Genomic DNA, 19,066 nt, shown 5'->3' with positions numbered 1-19,066 from the left:
TCAGCCACATTGAGGATAAGATGGGGGAATATGCTGAAGCCCATAATGACCTTGTGGATGCCCACAAAGATAATGATTCCGCTATGAGAGCGCTCTCTGTGAAACTAGCGGATCTTGAAGACAGGTCGAAGAACATACCCCCTCCAGAATTGCGGGCCTATGTGCAAACCTTGCTCAAGTCCTTGCTACCACCCTTGCAGGAGTTTGAATATATAATTGATAGGGCCCATCGGCTCCCAAAACCGACCTTGCTGCCAGACCATTTAAGGGACGTTATTGCTCGGGTTCATTACTACCACGTTAAAGAGCAACTACTTAATCTTGTCCGTACAACATCGCCTCTACCTGACCCGTACTCGCAACTCTCAGTGTATGGGGACCTCTCGCAGGCCACGATCTTGGCGCGAAAAAAAGCTCCTACCTATTACCAAATCCCTTTGGAATAACAGGGTAAATTATCGCTGGGGATTCCCCACCAAGCTTATTATTACACACGAGGGGAAATCTCATGTGATCTTGGATGTTGATTCGGGTCTTACCCTGCTGAAGTCGTGGGGCTTAATCCCGGGTTTCTGCAGATCGATGGTCTCCAGCGGCTGATCTTCCTTCAACTGTCCTCTGTGCTCACCAGATTGCAACACTCACCTACTATGCCTTGGGATACCCCGTGCCGAACTTATGGCTCTCCTAGCCCCACACTTGAAGGCGCAGCTCACCTTGCTGCTTCTCTGGCCCTATGGGCTTTGTTCTTAATTCCATATGATATAATTAACGCTCGTTGGCGTTACAGTTTTTTTTGTTTTTTTTGTTATTGTTTCTCTTTTTGTTTGTTTTTTGTTTTTCTACGCTCCAGCATCCAGGACGACACTACTGTTCTATGGGGATTCGCCTCTCTCTGCACTTCTCAATGGAAGTCTGTGCTACATATACCTCGCTTTCCCAGGTTTCCACATGTCCGAGGGACTGTCTCAGGTACGATAACTGTCATTAACTCTATCTACCAATGTGCCTCCACTCTGTGCCTCCACTCTACAACAACATGAGTGTTAAAATTATTTCCCTGAATACAAAGGGACTTAATAGCCCGTTCAAGAGGAACCGACTATGGGCAGAAGCCTCCACGCACTCCTGCGATATCATATGTGCACAAGAGACCCACTTCAAAGAGGGTTCTCCACCTCATTTTCGCAATAACCATTTCCCCCACATTTTTTTCTTGAATGCTCCAACTAAAAAGCGCAGAGTACTTATAGCTGTAAAAGATACCGTGACTTTTAAACTACTAGACTCGCTTGTGGATGACCTTGGTCGTTATGTGGTTTTGATATGTGAACTTAATTCAACATGCTACACGCTGATTAATGTTTATGTACCTAATACGAAACAAATTGTTTTTTTGAAGGCTTATGGTTAAATTACGTAAAGTCCAGTAGGGCTCTGTACTTTGGTGTGGGGACTTTAACTTGACCCCGGACAGCCTGATTGACACCACTAAATCGTCCTTACCTGTACTAAATTGTACTTACCTTATCCTCTCCAACCACCTCGCTGGCTGCGGCTATGAAGGTTCTTACTTCCTTTGGAGCGGTATCATACTATAAAGTGAATGAGGGGAAGTCACAACTCCTCGCTATTAGCATACCCCAAAAGATGAAGAAGGCCCTCCAAACGCGGTTTCCCTTTGCTTGGGCGACTGATTGTATTACATACCTTGGTATCGCCCTCACTCCTGCGGTGACCACCGCAGCCTCTCTTGCTGCAGGTCCAGCGGGACCTAAATTCGCTCAAGCAATTTTAACTGTCTTGGATGGGCAGGGTGGCCGCATTTAAAATGAGTATCCTTCCAAAAATATTATATTATTTCCGCACCCTACCCATCCCTATCACCAACAACTTTTTTTACCCGCCTCCAATCTGTAGTTAACTCCTACATATGGCTAGGGAAAAGGGGCAGAATTGCTAAATCTGTACTATGGAGGCATAAGCTGGTGGGGGGCTTGGGCCTTCCCAACCTGAAGGACTACTATAGGGCTTCAGTCCTCACGCAGCTACGGACGTGGCTGAGGAGAGACTCCTGCAAATTATGGTATGGACTGGAGAGCTCCATGGTGCCGGGAGGAGATCTCCTGGCATGGCTAGTGGCTGCAACTATGAAACCCAGCCTTCGTTTACTGGCTCACCCCACCTTACATGCCACATTTCAGGTGTGGTGTTCAGTCCTTAATAGTGCCGGCAGCTCACAATCTTCCCGGGTAGACATACCTTTGAAAGCTTATGAATTACTAATACCATATCTCAATCTCGGTTCCTGGGCACAAAGGGGCTACCTTACTTTACCACTGCCTGGAAATATGCTTTCCTTTATGGACACCTATAGATTAGCCCACATTAAGCATTTCCATGCCTCTGAACAATTTCGTGTGATACAAATCCCTACAGAGATATGGCATCTTTTACATTTCCCTGCAGCACCGAAAGGCCAGATCTCCTCCTTCTACACTGAGCTACAGGATAAGAAACGGTTTAAGAAATTACCCGCTATGCTCAAATGGGAGGAGGACCTGGGTGAATCCTTCTCGGAGGAGGCCTGGTCCTCGGCCTGCAGGGCAAATGTCACCAGTTCCAAGTGTGTCACCCACTGGGAGATCTCTCTCAAAATAATGCTAAGGTGGTACTTTACCCCTTATCGTCTATCTAAGATCTACCCGACGCACTCCCCCCTTTGTTGGAGAGATTGCGGTTCTGTGGGCAACATCATACATGTATTCTGGACCTGTAAAAGTATTAAAAGCTATTGGGGTATGATTTTCCGCTATCTTGCCTCCTTTACCGTCATCTTGGTCTCTCCGTCCTTCCAAATGGCTCTACTGAGCATAGGCGTTGATATTTATCCTCATAACCTTAGGACGGTGGTCCTGCACTTCCTTTTCACGGCCCGTCAGCTTATAGCCTCCAGCTGGAAACAGCCTTATGTACCTACCTTGCAGGAAACCATAAAACAGGTACAACTGAACTGCCAACATGAAAGATTGATAGCTTTTAGGTTAAATACCCATTCACAATTCTGTTCTAAATGGAAAGACTGGATCTCATATACACGCCCCTGAATAACCCATCATATGCCCTCTATCCATAAGGTATGTAGTTATATTGGTTACCCTCATTACTGGTACCCCTGGATCCTGGTTTTAGCTGGAATAATGTAGTTTACGTTTGTTTTGTTTCTTGTGTTTTATTGTTTTTCTATACCTACCGACTATACAATATAGTTTACTTTGCATATGTTATCTTCAACTTCAATGCACAGGCAAATACTTGCAACTTGATGGAATGTTACAGCGATCACACCGAACAGGTTTACTGTTAAGTCTGATGGATAAGATATGTGTTAATGTATCTGCTTGTTGATTCTATGAGTGTAAAATGCGATGCTTTATATGCACTGAAACTAAATAAAAAAAACTTAAAGTGACATTAAACCCTTGAGATTTTTTAACATAAAACAATACTGTAATGTGTGCCTTACTGTAATCCATGGTTGTTTCCCTTCTCTTTGCTGCTCTTCCTTTTAAATCTGTATCCGTTCTCATGCTGGGCAGAACTTCTGTTTTGCAGCAGACTGCCTTGTCTCAGGAATGGATATATGGTGTCTGTGTATTGGTTTGTAACCTGAGCCAGCACTACAGGAAGAGGCCCTGAGCTGCAAAGGGAAGTTCTCCCCAAGCATGAGAAGACATGAGGATTTAAAAGGAAGAGCAGCAAAGAGAAGGGAAACTACCATGGATTACAGTAAGGCACACATTACAGTATTGGTTTATGTTAAAAAATCGGAGGATTTAATGTCACTGACGTATGCCAAGGACGTACGGCATACGGAGCTACAAAAGTGCTCCTGGCTGACCAGCTCAGTATGCCGTACGGACCTGGCATTTACAGTTCTACTATAAGCTGATGTGTCCCCTTTAAATTAATAGCCGTCATCAGCGGCTCAAAAATACCGGGCGACCTGGAGACACCCCAGGGAGGGATGAGAGACTCCATGGATCCCCGCTGCTGTCCCCCGCTTGTAGGGTCTGTGGCAGTGGTGATCCGTAAAAAAATCACCGGCGGGAGGGTCGGGGGGGTGGGGGGAGCGAGCGGTGGCTGGCCGCAATTCAGGATGGCTGAGTAGTGTTCTGATCGGAGCCGCTGTCATCCTCTCAGTTTTTGGATGACAGCGGCTCGTTAAATATCATTGATATTTAACAATCCCTCTGTGTACAGCAAACACCGAAGTGATCGTCTGATCACTCCGGTGTTTGTAAATAACTGGGGACACATAGTACTATGTGTCCCCAGTTATGAATGAACAGGCTGTGATCTACATCACAGCCTGTTCATTCAAGAATTTATGAATGGGGACTAGCACTCACTACAGAGGCTCCTCCCCATTCAGAAACTAATTATAGTAAAATATTTTTACTATCATTAGTTTGTGAATGAATGAGAAGCCTCTGTACTGAGGCTTCTCATTCATTGAGTGCTGGGGCTGCAGAAAAAGAAATTGAGGACTTATGTCCTCAATTTCTTTTTCTATTTCAAAAGGGAAATGTCAGGGATCTGTTTAGACCCCAGATATTTCACCGTAGCCCCCCAAACAGTAAAAAAAAATACAAAATTATTTAAAATAAAATAAAAATAAATAAATAAATAAAACAATGTAAAACAAAATAAAATTATTTAAAAAATAAATAAAATGTGTAAAAAAAAAACCTAATAAAAAAGCACAACCCCTCCCTCCCCCCACATAACACACACATATTGTGGTGCACACCATGCACATGCGCTGCGGTGCGTTGTTAGAACGCATCGCAGTGCATGATCTTTTTTATTTTATTTCTTTGAAAAAACATTAAATAATTAACTGTGGCAGCGCATGGCAAAGCTTTGTGACGCATTGCCATGCGTTGTGATCTTTGTGTTGCAATAAATATACGCCTGTATCATTTTATCACAACACAAACACCAACACAGCGTGAAATTTTTTTTTAACATAAGTTGCTTATTTACAGTTTTGCGTACCGTAATTTTTTTACCTTTTCGCAAAAAGGCGCAATTTCAAATTTGCAAATATTTGTTATTTATTAACTCAATACAGTTTTATCTTTTAGATTTAGTCAGAAAATTATTTTTTTTTGTGCGCTGATACTGATTTTAGTGTGTTTTATCAATTGAATTGTGTATTTTTATCGGTTTAATATTAATTTGAGAAACATTTGCGCAATTATCGCAGGGCCTACAAATTTAGTATCACCAGCTTTTTATTCTACCGGGCCTGCGCTTTCAGAAAATATATGGTTTGGGGGGTCTTTTACAAACGCTAGCAACGCAGCAGTTGAAAATCAAATCAATAGGAAAAAATTGCAAAAAATGCAAAAATGGCTTGGCCAGCTGATTTGAAAAATTTTCCGGAGGGCTTGGCAGCGAAAGGGTTAAAGTTTTAAAAAAATTAGATACAATGGCTTTGAAATTACACAGCTCAATTCTTTGAGGACACGTGGGTGTAAGCCATCCGGTCCAGGTGCTTCGTTTACCTTAAATTTTGTGTGTTTCTGGACCATATCAATTTAATAGGTTTGCCTTCTCTTTGTCCCCAGTTACTAACTCTGAGTTATCTTTTAAGGGGCCTACTTGCTCATACCTGATCTTTTTACTGTTAATATATTTAAAGAATTTTTGGGGGGTTTGTCCTGCACTCTTTTGCAACCTGTCGTTCGTTTTGAATCTTTGCAAGCTTTATTTCCTTTTTACATATTTTGTTATATTCTTTGTAGCTTTCAAATGACGACAGTGTTCCTTCATTCTTATATTTTTAAACACCCTTTTCTTATTCTTTATGGCTTTTTTAACATTGAACGTGAGCCACGGGGGTTTTACTTTTAGCCTTTTAAACGTATTGCTTGCGTGGCAATTGCAGAAAAAAGTAACATGTATAGGGCTGCAGCTAATGATTATTTTCATAATCGATTAGTTAGCCGATTATTAACTTCGATTATCGGTTAATTGGATAAAATTTACAAAAAAAAAATATCAAAAAGGAACATTTCAGGGCATTTCAGTACCGCGCGTTCCAGTGCGGGCGATCACACTGCGGACGGGAGGTGCATTTGGGATCCATTGTAATGAATGGCACTGCAACGCACCTCCTGCAGCAAAATTTGTCAGGCGGAAACTGAAAATGACTTTTTCCACCTTTTATTCATATACATACAATTATTAAAAATATATATATATAGAGGACCTGTCACACCCTATCTGCTATTTCATAGGGTGCTTGTTAGCTCCCTATGTAATAGCAATAGGGTTAGTGTAAAAAAAAAATTAAGTGTTTAAAAGTTATACAAATTAAAGTAACATAAAAGAAAAATAGAACAATGCAAAAAAAATTAAGTCCCCCGCCTCCCACGAGCACGCACATATACATGCAAACACGCGTCTACGTGCGTTGTTACATGTCGCCATGAATGTCAATCACTGTTAGTGTCACGAACGGGCGCTACTCCAAGCGGCCACGTGACGTATTGAGTTTAAGTCATGTGCCTACTACCCCCAATCACACTGATAAACAACATATCTACAATAACTCATAGCCTCCTGTCCTGACACCTCCCCCTAATAAGAGGCGCACTAGGAGGGGCTCATATGCCACTCCTTTGGAGCTCAGACCGAGTCTTCCCCCGGACGCGACAGCCCATCTGCGTTACCATGCATACTCCCCTTTTTATGCTGTATGGTGAATTCATATTGTTGTAGGATTAGCCCCGGCTAATTGATCCAGCAATGCATCAATGCGGGGCATAGGATAGGCATCAAACGCAGTTATCAGATTTAACCGCCGGTAATCCACACAAAACCTAGTTGTCTTATCCTTCTTGGGGACCAACACTACTGGGGAGGCCCAAGGACTGTGGGATTTCCTAATTACACCCAGCTCCAGCATTTCCTCTATCTCTCTTTTAATGTCAGCTTTCACCTCTGGGGATACACGATAGGCCGCCTGTCTGAGGGGGTGGTGGTCCTTGGTGGTCTATATGATGGGTCACTAGGTGGGTCCTGCCAGGCTTACCAGTGAAGATTGTGCGGTACGGCCTCAGAGCCTCGAATAGTTTTTCCCTCTGATTAGTAGTTAAACGCACATCCATCTGGGCCGCCTCTAGGCCATCTAAATCCCTGGTGGCTGCCAACAAGTCCACCAGGGTGTCAGATTCGTCTTCATCCCCTGGCAAGCTACACACCGTTAACACTGTGGGTTCCCTGAAATGAAATGCTTTCATCATATTGACAATGGTAGACCTTCTGCCTTTTCCTACCTACGTCTAAGGACACCACATAGTTAACATCATTTATCCGCTGTAGAACAGTGAATGGACCATCCCAGGCCGCCTGGAGCTTGTTTTGCCTCACAGGTATCAGTACAAGCACCTTCTGTCCCACCTCATACACTCTCTCTCTCGAGCATTCCGGTCATACCACTGCTTCTGCTTAGACTGAGCAGCTCTCAGATTTTCATGCACTTCCCCCATTAAAGCCTGCATTTTATCTCTAAAACGCATGACATATTCCACCACAGATGTCTTAGGGGACCCCAACTTTCCTTCCCACTCCTCTCGAATCAGAGATAGTGGCCCGCGCACTCTACGCCCATACAGGAGTTCAAACGGAGAGAAACCAGTGGATTCCTGTGGCACCTCCCTGTAAGCAAACAGGATATGCGGCAGGTATCGTTCCCAATCCCTTCCCTGCGACTCCACGAACGCTCTAAGCATTTGCTTTAGGGACCCATTAAATCTCTCACACAAGCCATTTGTCTGGGGATGATAGGGGCTGGTGACTAGATGCTCTACCTGCACCTTTTGACAGAGACTCCTCATCAGATCAGATGTAAACTGGGGGCCCTGATCTGTTAGCAGCTCCTTTGGGAACCCCACACATGAGAAGATGCTCAATAAAGCATCAGCAACCTTGTCAGCCCTGATAGATGACAATGCCACTGCCTCTGGGTATCGAGTGTCATAATCAACTACAGTCAGAATATACCTTTTCCCTGAACTACTAGGAATAGCTAGGGGGCCTATAATATCAACCGCTATCCTCTCAAATGGCTCCCCCACTATGGGAAGAGGTATTAGGGGAGCCTTACCAACCTCCCCAGGTTTACCTACCTTCTGACACTCGGGGCAGGAACGACAGAAGTTTGCCACATCTGTGCCCAGACCAGGCCAATGGGGATGGCATGAGCCACCCTAAGTAACTGGTCCCTATATCTCCTAGGCACCACAAGCTGGCGCTCAGTTACCCAGAGATCGTGCCCCTCTGCAGGGACAGTTTCCCGGTATAACCTCCCATTCTCCCAGTATACCCGCTCCTTATCAAGGTCTGTGGGCAGCTGCCTAGCACGGTCCCTCAGTTTCTCTAATGTGGGATCTGCCTGCTGGGCCTGCTGGAATTCTGGGCTCTGCATCTCTGCGTCAATAATGGGCTCTGATTCAGACCCCTCACCATGGGCTACTAGGAGGGAGTGGGAAGAGAGGGGAGGCTCCCCTGCAGGCATCCCTTCTGGATCTGCAGGCTGAGTCAGCCCCTGTTCCTTACTATGGGCAGACTGCTGACGGGTTATAACAGCTACAGTTGGTCCATCAGTCTCACTTTCACTCCCACTACTTGACCACGCACATACAGGATTTTGGGATCCAGCTGCATCTGACACTGACAGACATTCACTCACTCTCTGCCTGTCTTCACAGCCAGACGACCCCCTTGCAATTTCACATGGCACCTCAGACACCCCTGGTTCTGGCACAGATTCATACTGCCCTCCCTCCCAGGGATGTGGTCCTTTTGCAATTTCACAAGGCACCTCAGACACACTGGGTTCTGGCACAGATGGATACACACACCCTTTCTGTCCTCCCTCCCCATGAGGCTGCCTTGGTACATTGTTACACACTGCCCTTCCAATAGTAGGGCCTCTAGCAGGCTTGGGTAACTCACAGGTATCATCCTCAGGCACATACTGCGATAACAACCTACCCAAATCAGTACCCAATAATACATTTGTAGGAATGTTATCTGATACCCCAACATCTCTTACCCCTTTCCCCGCTCCCCAATCCAAAAATACTCGTGCCATTGGCAATGTAGGACGTACTCCCCATATTCCTCTTACTGCTAATGTCTTGCCAGGAATAAAGTCCTCGGAGCTCACTTGCTCTGGACGCACAAGAGTCACTTCAGCCCCCGTGTCCCTGAGTCCCACAGTTACCTTATTTCCCACAGTAACAGGTTGCATGTTCACATTGGCGCTATCCTCCGACTGAGTGACAAACAAAACAGAGGATTGTGATGCTGAGGGGCGCCCCGCTCCTGTGGATGGTGTAGGGCATTTTTTCTCTGGGCACGCAGAACTAATGTGCTCTGTTTTGTTGCAGACAAAACACCTGCGGTAATCCGTGTGCCTGAAAGTGGCTCCGGCCTCCCTTCTTCCTGAGGATGGAGGCACAGAGGAGGGTATGGTAGATTTGCTGATGGGGGGCCGCGGTGCCGGGCCCCTCCATCCAGATGCTCCTTTGGGGAATCCTCTGCTCCGGTCCACAGATGCTCTATTTGCCGTGTAGAAATCTGCTAACTCCCCCGCTTCCAGTGCTGTTTTTGGCTTACGGTCCAGCAGCCATTCTTGTACATCCGCTGGGCAGAGTTGCACAAACTGTTCTTTAATCATCAGGTCCTCCAGGCTTTCCATAGTAGTAATCTCCAGCCCTCCGGTCCACTGTCTGAACGCTGTGGTCAGGTGGCCCACAACTGCTGCATAGCTCTCTCTGGCATTCTTCTGAAAAGCCCGAAACTTTTTTCGGTACACCTCAGGCGTAAGGTTGTACCTCCGCTGCAGTGCGGCTTTGATGGTCTCATAGTCCTGATCACGGTCCACTGGCAGTTCTGAAAAAGCCTGTAACGCTGGCCCTTTCAGTCCAGGGGTGAGATATTTGGCCCACTGATCTTTTGGCAACTGGTACTGCCTGCAAGTCTTTTCAAAGCTGCGTAGAAACACATCCAGGTCCCCGTCTTTATCCAAAGTAGGAAAATTCTCTACCCGGGGTCTGTGTGCAGAAGAGTCTCTAGAGTCAGCGCTCACAGGGGAGGTAGTTGATCTCTCCAACCTTGCTAGAGCTAGCTGGTGCTCTCTTTTGGCCTCTCGTTCCGCAGCCTCTGTTTCATGATATTTCATGACTAGCTCCAGCCGTACGTTGTGATCTGCTGAGTCCACATATTTTAGAACAGTTTGCAAATAAGAGTCCAGGGTATCTCCAGAGGGTGCTGACTCACTGACCCTATCTGCTGGAATCTCCTCTGTGGTAGGTCCTCCTTCGGCTGTATCCAAGGCTCTATACTGTGCTGTCTGTTGCGTATCATAATCCACAAGCGCTTGAATCAGTTCATCTTTTGTTTTTCCCCGAACAGGAATACATTTCTCCCGGCAAAGCTGTTCCAGGGCACCCTTAGACTGTGTTGGGTATTCCATTTGTAAACCAGCCAAAAAAAAGATAGAAAAGAAAACAAAAGGGGGGAAGGGAGATCTGTTTGAGGTGTAACTATATTATATGCACTGAGTTCCGCCTTTGGAAATTGAGAACACAATTTCTTTTAGTGTCTGGAATTCACACACTAGCAAATCCAGCACACTAAAATCTGATAAGAAAAATCCCACCGCTATGCCACCAATTGTCACGAACGGGCGCTACTCCAAGCGGCCACGTGACGTATTGCAGTGGTAAGAGGGTTGAACAATCACTATTTGTCTTCACTAGACTGGGAAATAATGATAAAAAGTCCCACTTACACACCACCCACTCCGTGTAATCTACAGATTGCTGCCACCAAACCAAACCAATTCCAAATTTAGGATATAATACCCAGAATAACTTACAAAGATCCCAAACTTAAATTTAGCCGAACGTGTATAAGGTACTGAACTATTAAAAGAACCTCCTCAGGAACATATATGGTTCTTATACCAGACAAAGGCAGGAACTTAATAAATGAATGATTTATTATGAAGAAAAAGTATTCACAGTGCATATATTTAAAATTAGATGTTATACAAGACAGTTACACACAAGAAACAGATCAAAAATAAAAAGGAGAAAACTGATAGAAATCCTACTTACAGAAGCACTCGATTCTATCCCAGGGGGCTGCCGGCAAGGAAAATGGCAACTTACTACAAAATTAGATTTAGGCCCCAAGTAAGCACACTTTGGTTACCCTTGCAATATTTTTTATACCTGTGGGTCCCAGCTCAGGTTGCAGTCCAGCCTCTGGGATGAACAGGGTGGGGAAACAGGTGTGGCTAAGAGACAAGGACCTGAAGCCCCCACCTATTTCACACCTGGTAGGGGAGTTTTTCCCCAGACAGAACCTATATATGACAAAAAGGGCAATATTTCTGGATAGGAGTCTGACACAGATATGCTATCTCTAGATCCATACCCAGCACAACTGCCTCTTTCCATAGACATCAAACATGGGTAGGCTGAGACCCTCCAAAACCAGCTTTCGTCTATCTCTTAAATGAGTGAAGATACCCCAGCCTTGTCTGGTATCATTCTACAGGCAATAATGAGGGTACCTGTAATATATATACTAGGACCCCCTGATATTAATCCCTGGATCCATATTTAATCTTTTATATCTGAGCTTTTAATAGAAGGAGGCTGGGTTTGTGCTTCTTTTGTTTGTGAGAGGGCCCTTAGAAGGTTACATTCTTGGTGCCTCCATGTCCAGAAGAGGTGTGAAAGAATGGTCCATGCCAAAAGGAATCCCTACTCAACACTAAGATGCTAATTGTGTTAGGTAAATCTCATTTACACTTTACAGCATTTGAGCCATCTCTCACTGAAGGAATTAACCCTTGTGATTACTTCCTCTTGTCACCTCTGCTTGAAGGTTAAGTCATGTGCCTACTACCCCCAATCACACTGATAAACAACATATCTACAATAACTCATAGCCTCCTGTCCTGACAGTTAGCATTAAACTGATGAGCGGTAAAAGCGGTTCAAATGTTCCCTATGGGAAATTTTGGGTATTTACTTTTTTGTTTGGTATCTATTTACCTGGTGTGACCCCCGTCTTTCATATTTTACCAAAAAAATTGGGTATTATATTCTGTCTCTGTGCACTAAATTTTAATTTAGTTTATTTTTTTCTAAAAATACGGGTTTGATAAACATTTGCGCAGAAATCTATATTTCATCATGTGTGCGCAAATAGTAAGAAAATGCCGGCACAGGTGTGCCTACACCATATGCAAGTACCCACACAGGAAGACCAAACACGTATGACCACACCGGACAAGGCAAGATGTGTTATATACAGTTTATTTGTATCCAGCAAAACCAAGTGAAACACCCAAAGTAAGCACGAATAAGTAATGTGACCCCAACCAAATATAACCCCGACACCTATAACATAAAACAAGAGCAATAATAGCTATATACAGGTAACAGCAACAGGACTGCAAGCGGTTAATGTCAACAAGACTACAAGCAGGAATCAGGACTGCAAACAAGTAACAGGGCTCAGGACTGCAAACAGGTAACAGGGCTCAGGACTACAGACAGGTAATAGGGCTCAGGACTATAAACGGGTAATAGGGCTCAGGATACACAGGAAATAATAACAGATACTGAGCCATCGTCCTGACTGCAGGGAGGGTTTAAATACCCTCCCAGGAAGCACCAGGTGATGGCTAAGTGCTGGCAGCTTGGAGACACCCGCAGGTGAGCACTAGAGCTGCAGGTTCCAGCACCACCCAGTGGTGGTCTGGTACCTAACAGTTCCTGGCTGCCTGGAGACACCTGCAGGTGACAGGAACTGCAGGGCTTAGCTCCAGCGCCACCTGGAGGCGCTCTGGATCCGGACAGCAAGTGGTTAAAATGACACACCAAAAAAATGTTTTTTCTATTTTTAATTTTAGTTTCTTAAACTTTTTTTATTTGTGTGCATTTTAAATTTTTATTTATTTAACTTTAAAAAAAAAATTTAAATTTAATTTTTTTAAAACTCATCGGCCCGGACCGGGAGGATCGTAGCAGCAGCACGGACCGGGTGAGCAGTAGCGGAAGTAAGGGGGGAAGCGGGGGAATTTATTCACAGCGCTTTTCCTCCACGTTGGTGCCAGCTGCAGAGGTCTGTGTCCCCGCTGCCTCTGCCGACACAGGCGCGGAGAGCAGCGGGGATTTGAATGGACACAGACCGCTGCAGCCAGCACCAGCGGGGAGGAGTACAGCGGCAACTATTCGATTTTAATCGATTTCATTGAATAGTTGTTGCAGCTCTATACATGTATAATTGTTGCAGCTCTATACATGAATAGTTGTTGCAACTCTTGCGATACACGACCTGCGGCTGTTTAAGCCGCGATCGTGTTCCTTTTTCTCCCAAAGCGGACTCTTCCACTGTAAATGACCACATTAACACTGTAGTACCATTTTTGAGACTATGCATAGTTCACAGGCCCTAAATGTTTGGTATTACTTCTAAAACTGAACAAAACTAATGGGAAATCTAATCGTTTAAGCTGCAGGAAAATGTTTAAAACATGAAATTTAAGCAACTAAATCATTACATGTATTTTTACAAACAATTGTAGTTGTTACTGAATCTTTATTGATTTAAACCTACAATAATCCCCTGTGCAGTAGAACTTACACTGAAAGAGGTAGGATTAAGCATCTGAGCCACTCGAGGCTCTATTGGCTGGCACAATGCTCGTCAGTCTAACACTGAACGTACTTACAGGAGAGCACACTTCTCATCAACGCGCCACTGTTGGTACTCCTTTATATTCAAATCAGCAGGCTAGGAAAGAGGTGAATAATGGAGCAAATAAACAGCCATTTTTTTTCTATAGTCACATAGATGTTTGTAGCTATAATAGTAAGCTAGGATATATATGTAGGTATATAATTAGAATTATTTTGTCTGGAAATCTACTTCAAGTTGTGAAATCCCAGAAAGGTGTGCATACCTGAATATAGTTATTATATGTATTAATATTAATATAATTATTATTATTATTATTATTATTAATTGGTGTATTCATACTCATGATTATTCATACGTAATATTCAGGAATATTAGTAATAAGTTACAAGAACAGTGTTTAACTTTTTTTTCTTGAACGGATTTGAATTTCATATGTCTGTATGAACTGATCCATTATAAATAGCATCATACACACAAGTAATGATCATTTCATGATTTTATTTTCCTCCAGGGAAGGAAGTTCCTTGGCGACCTCTTAGCAGATGGAAAAATTATATGGCAAGAGAGTGGGCAGGCATTTAATTCTCCCAGTGCATGGGCCACACATTGCAAGCGATTAGTTAATCCTGCTAAGAAGTCTGGCTGTGGATGGGCTTCTGTCCGATACAAAGGACAGAAATTAGACCAATACAAAACTGCCTGGTTGAGACAGAATCAAATACATGGCTCAGTTACTGAAGGAGTAAGTATGACCTGTGGATGCCTATTCTTTACCATTGTATTGTTCACCTTAGTCCTATAACGTAATACATTTTGTTTGTAGATCCCATTAAGTGAAGGGGAGGAAGATGATCTTGAGGAGGAAGAACTGGATTGTCGGTTTGGAAAGATAGTTAACTTGGAACCTGCTAGCAGCAATAAACAGGGTAAGAATTATGTACTATACTGATCAGCATGGAGCATATTTCTATTGATGTTTGTACATGTGTTTAATAAAGGTTGGCGACAAATACAGAACAGTCTATCAGTGCTTACAAAGAACTTAGGACATCCCATACAGTATCAGCAAAGAACCCAGTCAATGGTGCTCATCCATAGAGGTTTCCTCCAAGTGCACCCACGCATATTAAATATTGTTTTTTAGAGGACAGATAGGGCTATATATTTATATCACCTTTGTGTGCCTAACGCCTCACTTAGTATGAATAACATATATAAAAAAAAAGGAAAAAACATAAAGAAAACACTTCTCCCCCTCCTCCTGTTTAGATTTCTTTTCTTTTTTAAATAGCACAGCTAAAAAAAAATATTAAAATGAATTAATTTACTTGTCCTTTATTTGGAAACACCTCGTATATCTAGGATTTCAGAAACGTTTCTGTACGTTTCAGCCTAAAACTAGAAGCTAACATTTTAATTTTTTTTCCTCTAAAAACTAATAATGGTTAGATTAGGTTAGACATGGTTAGACATGGTTAGACATAGGAAATGCTCTGACAGGAAAAGCAAGTGACCTACATGCCTAATTAGCATTTTTTTGTGCAGTTAAAAAAATGCATCAAACACATTGCAAACGCATTGCAAATGCATCAAAACGCATCGCAGTGTGATGCAGTTGTGATGCAGTTTCTGGTGTGAACTAACCCTAACAACGCCATCATGAGGGGGTTAAATTTAACCGCTTGAAGACCAGGTGTTTAGACCCCCTTCCTGGCCAGGCCATTTTTCAGTGTTCAGCGCTGCGGTACTTTGACTAAGCAAAACAAATGACAAACGCACTCAACAATTTGTCACCAGCTATAGAATATGGTGCACACGAAATGGGCTTTGAACAGTAAAACAGTAGAAAGCAATCATGGCACATCATACAAGCGATCCGCCGGCTCTATAGCCGGCGGATCGCTTGTATAGTAACGGGCATCGCTGCCTGTTTTAAAATAACCGGCATTTCCCGATCGCACCCAAGCAGGTGGATGTAACAGGACGTGTATACACGCCCAGTTACATCCAAGAAGCATCCATAAAAAATTAACCCCTTAGACCTGGTTCACACCTGGGCTCAACATGTGAAAACCAATGATTGCCTGTGGGCATGGTTCCCACCTGGGCATTTTACAGCGCAGAGGAACGCGCTGCAAAACGCCCTACGCCCATAGAAGTACAGGAGCTTCTTTGGGGAGCGTATTTGCCGCGCGTATCCATTGGGATACAGCCCGATAGCCCTCGGAAACGTGCGTTTGTTGCGCGTTTCTTTTACCGCAAATCGCTGTAAAAACGTGCGGCACGAAACGCGCCGCAAACACGCATATTCCGTACGCCTAGGCGGGAACCCAGCCTTAGGGTGAAAGACAAATCTGCAGCTCAGCTGCATATTTTCATTGTAAGGGGTAATTTTTTTATAATAATTATAGTATTAAAATATATTTATATTTTTACATTTATTAATTTGTCTTTTTACACTGCTTTAATTTTTTTTACACTTTACAATTTTTTTTTGTCTATTGTATCCAGCATTCACTGTGACTGCTCACTAATTTAATTTTTTTTTTCTAATTTTTGGTTATGGCTGCTCCAAACGTAGGAACAGCCAATAATAACCCGAGTGACTGATCATGACAGCATGACAGGATTAGATCTCACTAGGCTTCTGATCGTTCTCAGATGATCAGAAGTCTGATACATTTCAGCAAAGAAATACATAGTTACTAGTGATGGGCTGTACACACTCGAACATTAGAACATGGAAAAAGTTCTCACTCGAACTTAGAACTCATTGAAAGTCTATGGGACCAGAACTTGTAAAATCAAATGTCCCCAATTTCTAATCCAACTGTACTGCAAGCAAAACAATGCTGCTCTGAATTTAGTGGCAGTGCCGCAGCAATGTCCCCATCACAGAAAACTGATGAGGTAGACTTTACAACCAGGATCAACAGATATTTGAGACTTTGCAGAGAGATTAAAGTAGTATTAAACGCTGAATCTTTTTTTCCAATAATGAATCCAGATAAAAAAAATACACATTGCCCAGCAAAGTGTTTCTTTACATTTTTGCCTAAGCACTTACAGTCAGCATGTTTCCAAACAGCTGACTCCAACTCTCACAGCTCAGCTTCCCTGAACTTCCTGCCCAGTACCAAATCAGTACCAGATTACAAAGGGAAAGTATGGTCTCCAGAAGCTATCCATCTATTAGCTTGGAGAAGGGAGAGGAAGGGGAGCAGGGGAGAGGCTTGTCCTGCAGTGCCCTTGTTTTTGTGGAAACACGCACAGCTTACTAGCACACACACAGGGGTGGCTCCATAGGATCCTGCAAGGGAAAGGAGCCACCCTAAAACAGGATATCGGTGCCAATGCTCTGGGACCAGCTGATTCTGCAGGAAGCTAAAACTTTTCAATATCAAGGATCAGCATCCATTATAAGTGATTTAATCAGCATTTGAAATAGTGCATCTGCACTAACAATTAAATGCTGCAGAAAATATTTTCAAATAGAAGGCCATAGTTCAACTGTATTATGTCATGTGACTTAGTTCCCGGACTATGTCATGGAGGCATGTCCTGATGCAGGAAGACTAAAATCAAATGTCTCCACAACATTGCAAGGTTGTATTGCTGGCATACCCCAGATGCTGAGAAAGAATGATGGGAAGTGGATACCTTAATGCAGGGGCGGACTGGGCCGGGGGGCAGGATGGCAATTGCCCCCGGGCCTCTGCGATGGTCGCTGGTTTAAGTAGTAACCACAGCGTGGGAGACGGGAGGCTGTGCTTGTCGGTGGATCCAGGGATCAGGTGAGTATTACAAAGAAAAACATTGGTTTATTTTATGTTCCCAGGGACATAATTTGTCAAGGGACGGTCTCCTCAATCCGGGGACTGTCCCCAGAAATCTGGGATGAATGTAGGGCTGCAACATCTAATCGACTAAATCGATGATTGAAAAAGTTGTCAACATTTTCAATCATCGATTAATCAGCTTTCGATTAGTTGGCCCTGTTCAAGGCTTCACACACAGCGCGTGCAACACCTCCTCCCCGCCTCATGCTTGCTGCTGCCAGACCTGCCCACCGGCATCCACGCTCCACATGTCGCACCTCCCCCCCGCCTCACGCTTGCTGCTGCCAGACCCGCCAGCCCGCATCCATACGCCGCACCTCCTGCCCGCCTCATGCTTGCTGCTGCCAGACCTGCCCACCGGCATCCACGCTCCACATGTCGCACCTCCCCCCCGCCTCACGCTTGCTGCTGCCAGACCCGCCAGCCCGCATCCATACGCCGCACCTCCTGCCCGCCTCATGCTTGCTGCTGCCAGACCTGCCCACCGGCATCCACGCTCCACATGTCGCACCTCCCCCCCGCCTCACGCTTGCTGCTGCCAGACCCGCCAGCCCGCATCCATACGCCGCACCTCCTGCCCGCCTCATGCTTGCTGCTGCCAGACCTGCCCACCGGCATCCACGCTCCACATGTCGCACCTCCCCCCCGCCTCACGCTTGCTGCTGCCAGACCCGCCAGCCCGCATCCATACGCCGCACCTCCTGCCCGCCTCATGCTTGCTGCTGCCAGACCTGCCCACCGGCATCCACGCTCCACATGTCGCACCTCCCCCCCGCCTCACGCTTGCTGCTGCCAGACCCGCCAGCCCGCATCCATACGCCGCACCTCCTGCCCGCCTCATGCTTGCTGCTGCCAGACCTGCCCACCGGCATCCACGCTCCACATGTCGCACCTCCCCCCCGCCTCACGCTTGCTGCTGCCAGACCCGCCAGCCCGCATCCATACGCCGCACCTCCTGCCCGCCTCATGCTTGCTGCTGCCAGACCTGCCCACCGGCATCCACGCTCCACATGTCGCACCTCCCCCCCGCCTCACGCTTGCTGCTGCCAGACCCGCCAGCCCGCATCCATACGCCGCACCTCCTGCCCGCCTCATGCTTGCTGCTGCCAGACCTGCCCACCGGCATCCACGCTCCACATGTCGCACATCCTCCCCGCCTCACCCTTGCTGCTGCCAGACCCGCCAGCCCGCATCCATACGCCGCACCTCCTGCCCGCCTCATGCTTGCTGCTGCCAGACCTGCCCACCGGCATCCACGCTCCACACGTCACACCTCGCCTCACGCGCATCCTCACATTCACAATCGACACAGGGACGTGGAGAGAAGAAGTAAGGAGGAGCAGGTGTGAGGGACTGACAGCCGCCGATAGACAGTCCCGATCTCAGAAGCAAGTTGCTGGAAGACTGCTCAGGTAAGCCTGCAC

The 19,066-nt window shown here is 45.3% G+C and overlaps 1 protein-coding gene across 1 annotated transcript in view; it reads left to right on the top strand.

The window, feature by feature from the left end:
• The window catches only part of MPND (MPN domain containing), a 241,563-nt gene that overhangs the window by 72,088 nt on the left and 150,409 nt on the right, over window positions 1-19,066 (top strand). Inside the window, exons 2-3 of the mRNA XM_018567971.1 lie at window positions 14,315-14,545; window positions 14,627-14,729. Of these exons, the coding sequence (XP_018423473.1) occupies window positions 14,315-14,545; window positions 14,627-14,729 (334 nt within the window). The remainder of the gene's footprint in view (window positions 1-14,314; window positions 14,546-14,626; window positions 14,730-19,066) is intronic.

Source organism: Nanorana parkeri, unplaced genomic scaffold, assembly GCF_000935625.1.
Source record: "Nanorana parkeri isolate BGI_ZX_2015 unplaced genomic scaffold, ASM93562v1 scaffold1123, whole genome shotgun sequence".
NCBI lineage: Eukaryota > Metazoa > Chordata > Amphibia > Anura > Dicroglossidae > Nanorana > Nanorana parkeri.
This window is presented reverse-complemented; position numbering and strand designations above follow the sequence as displayed.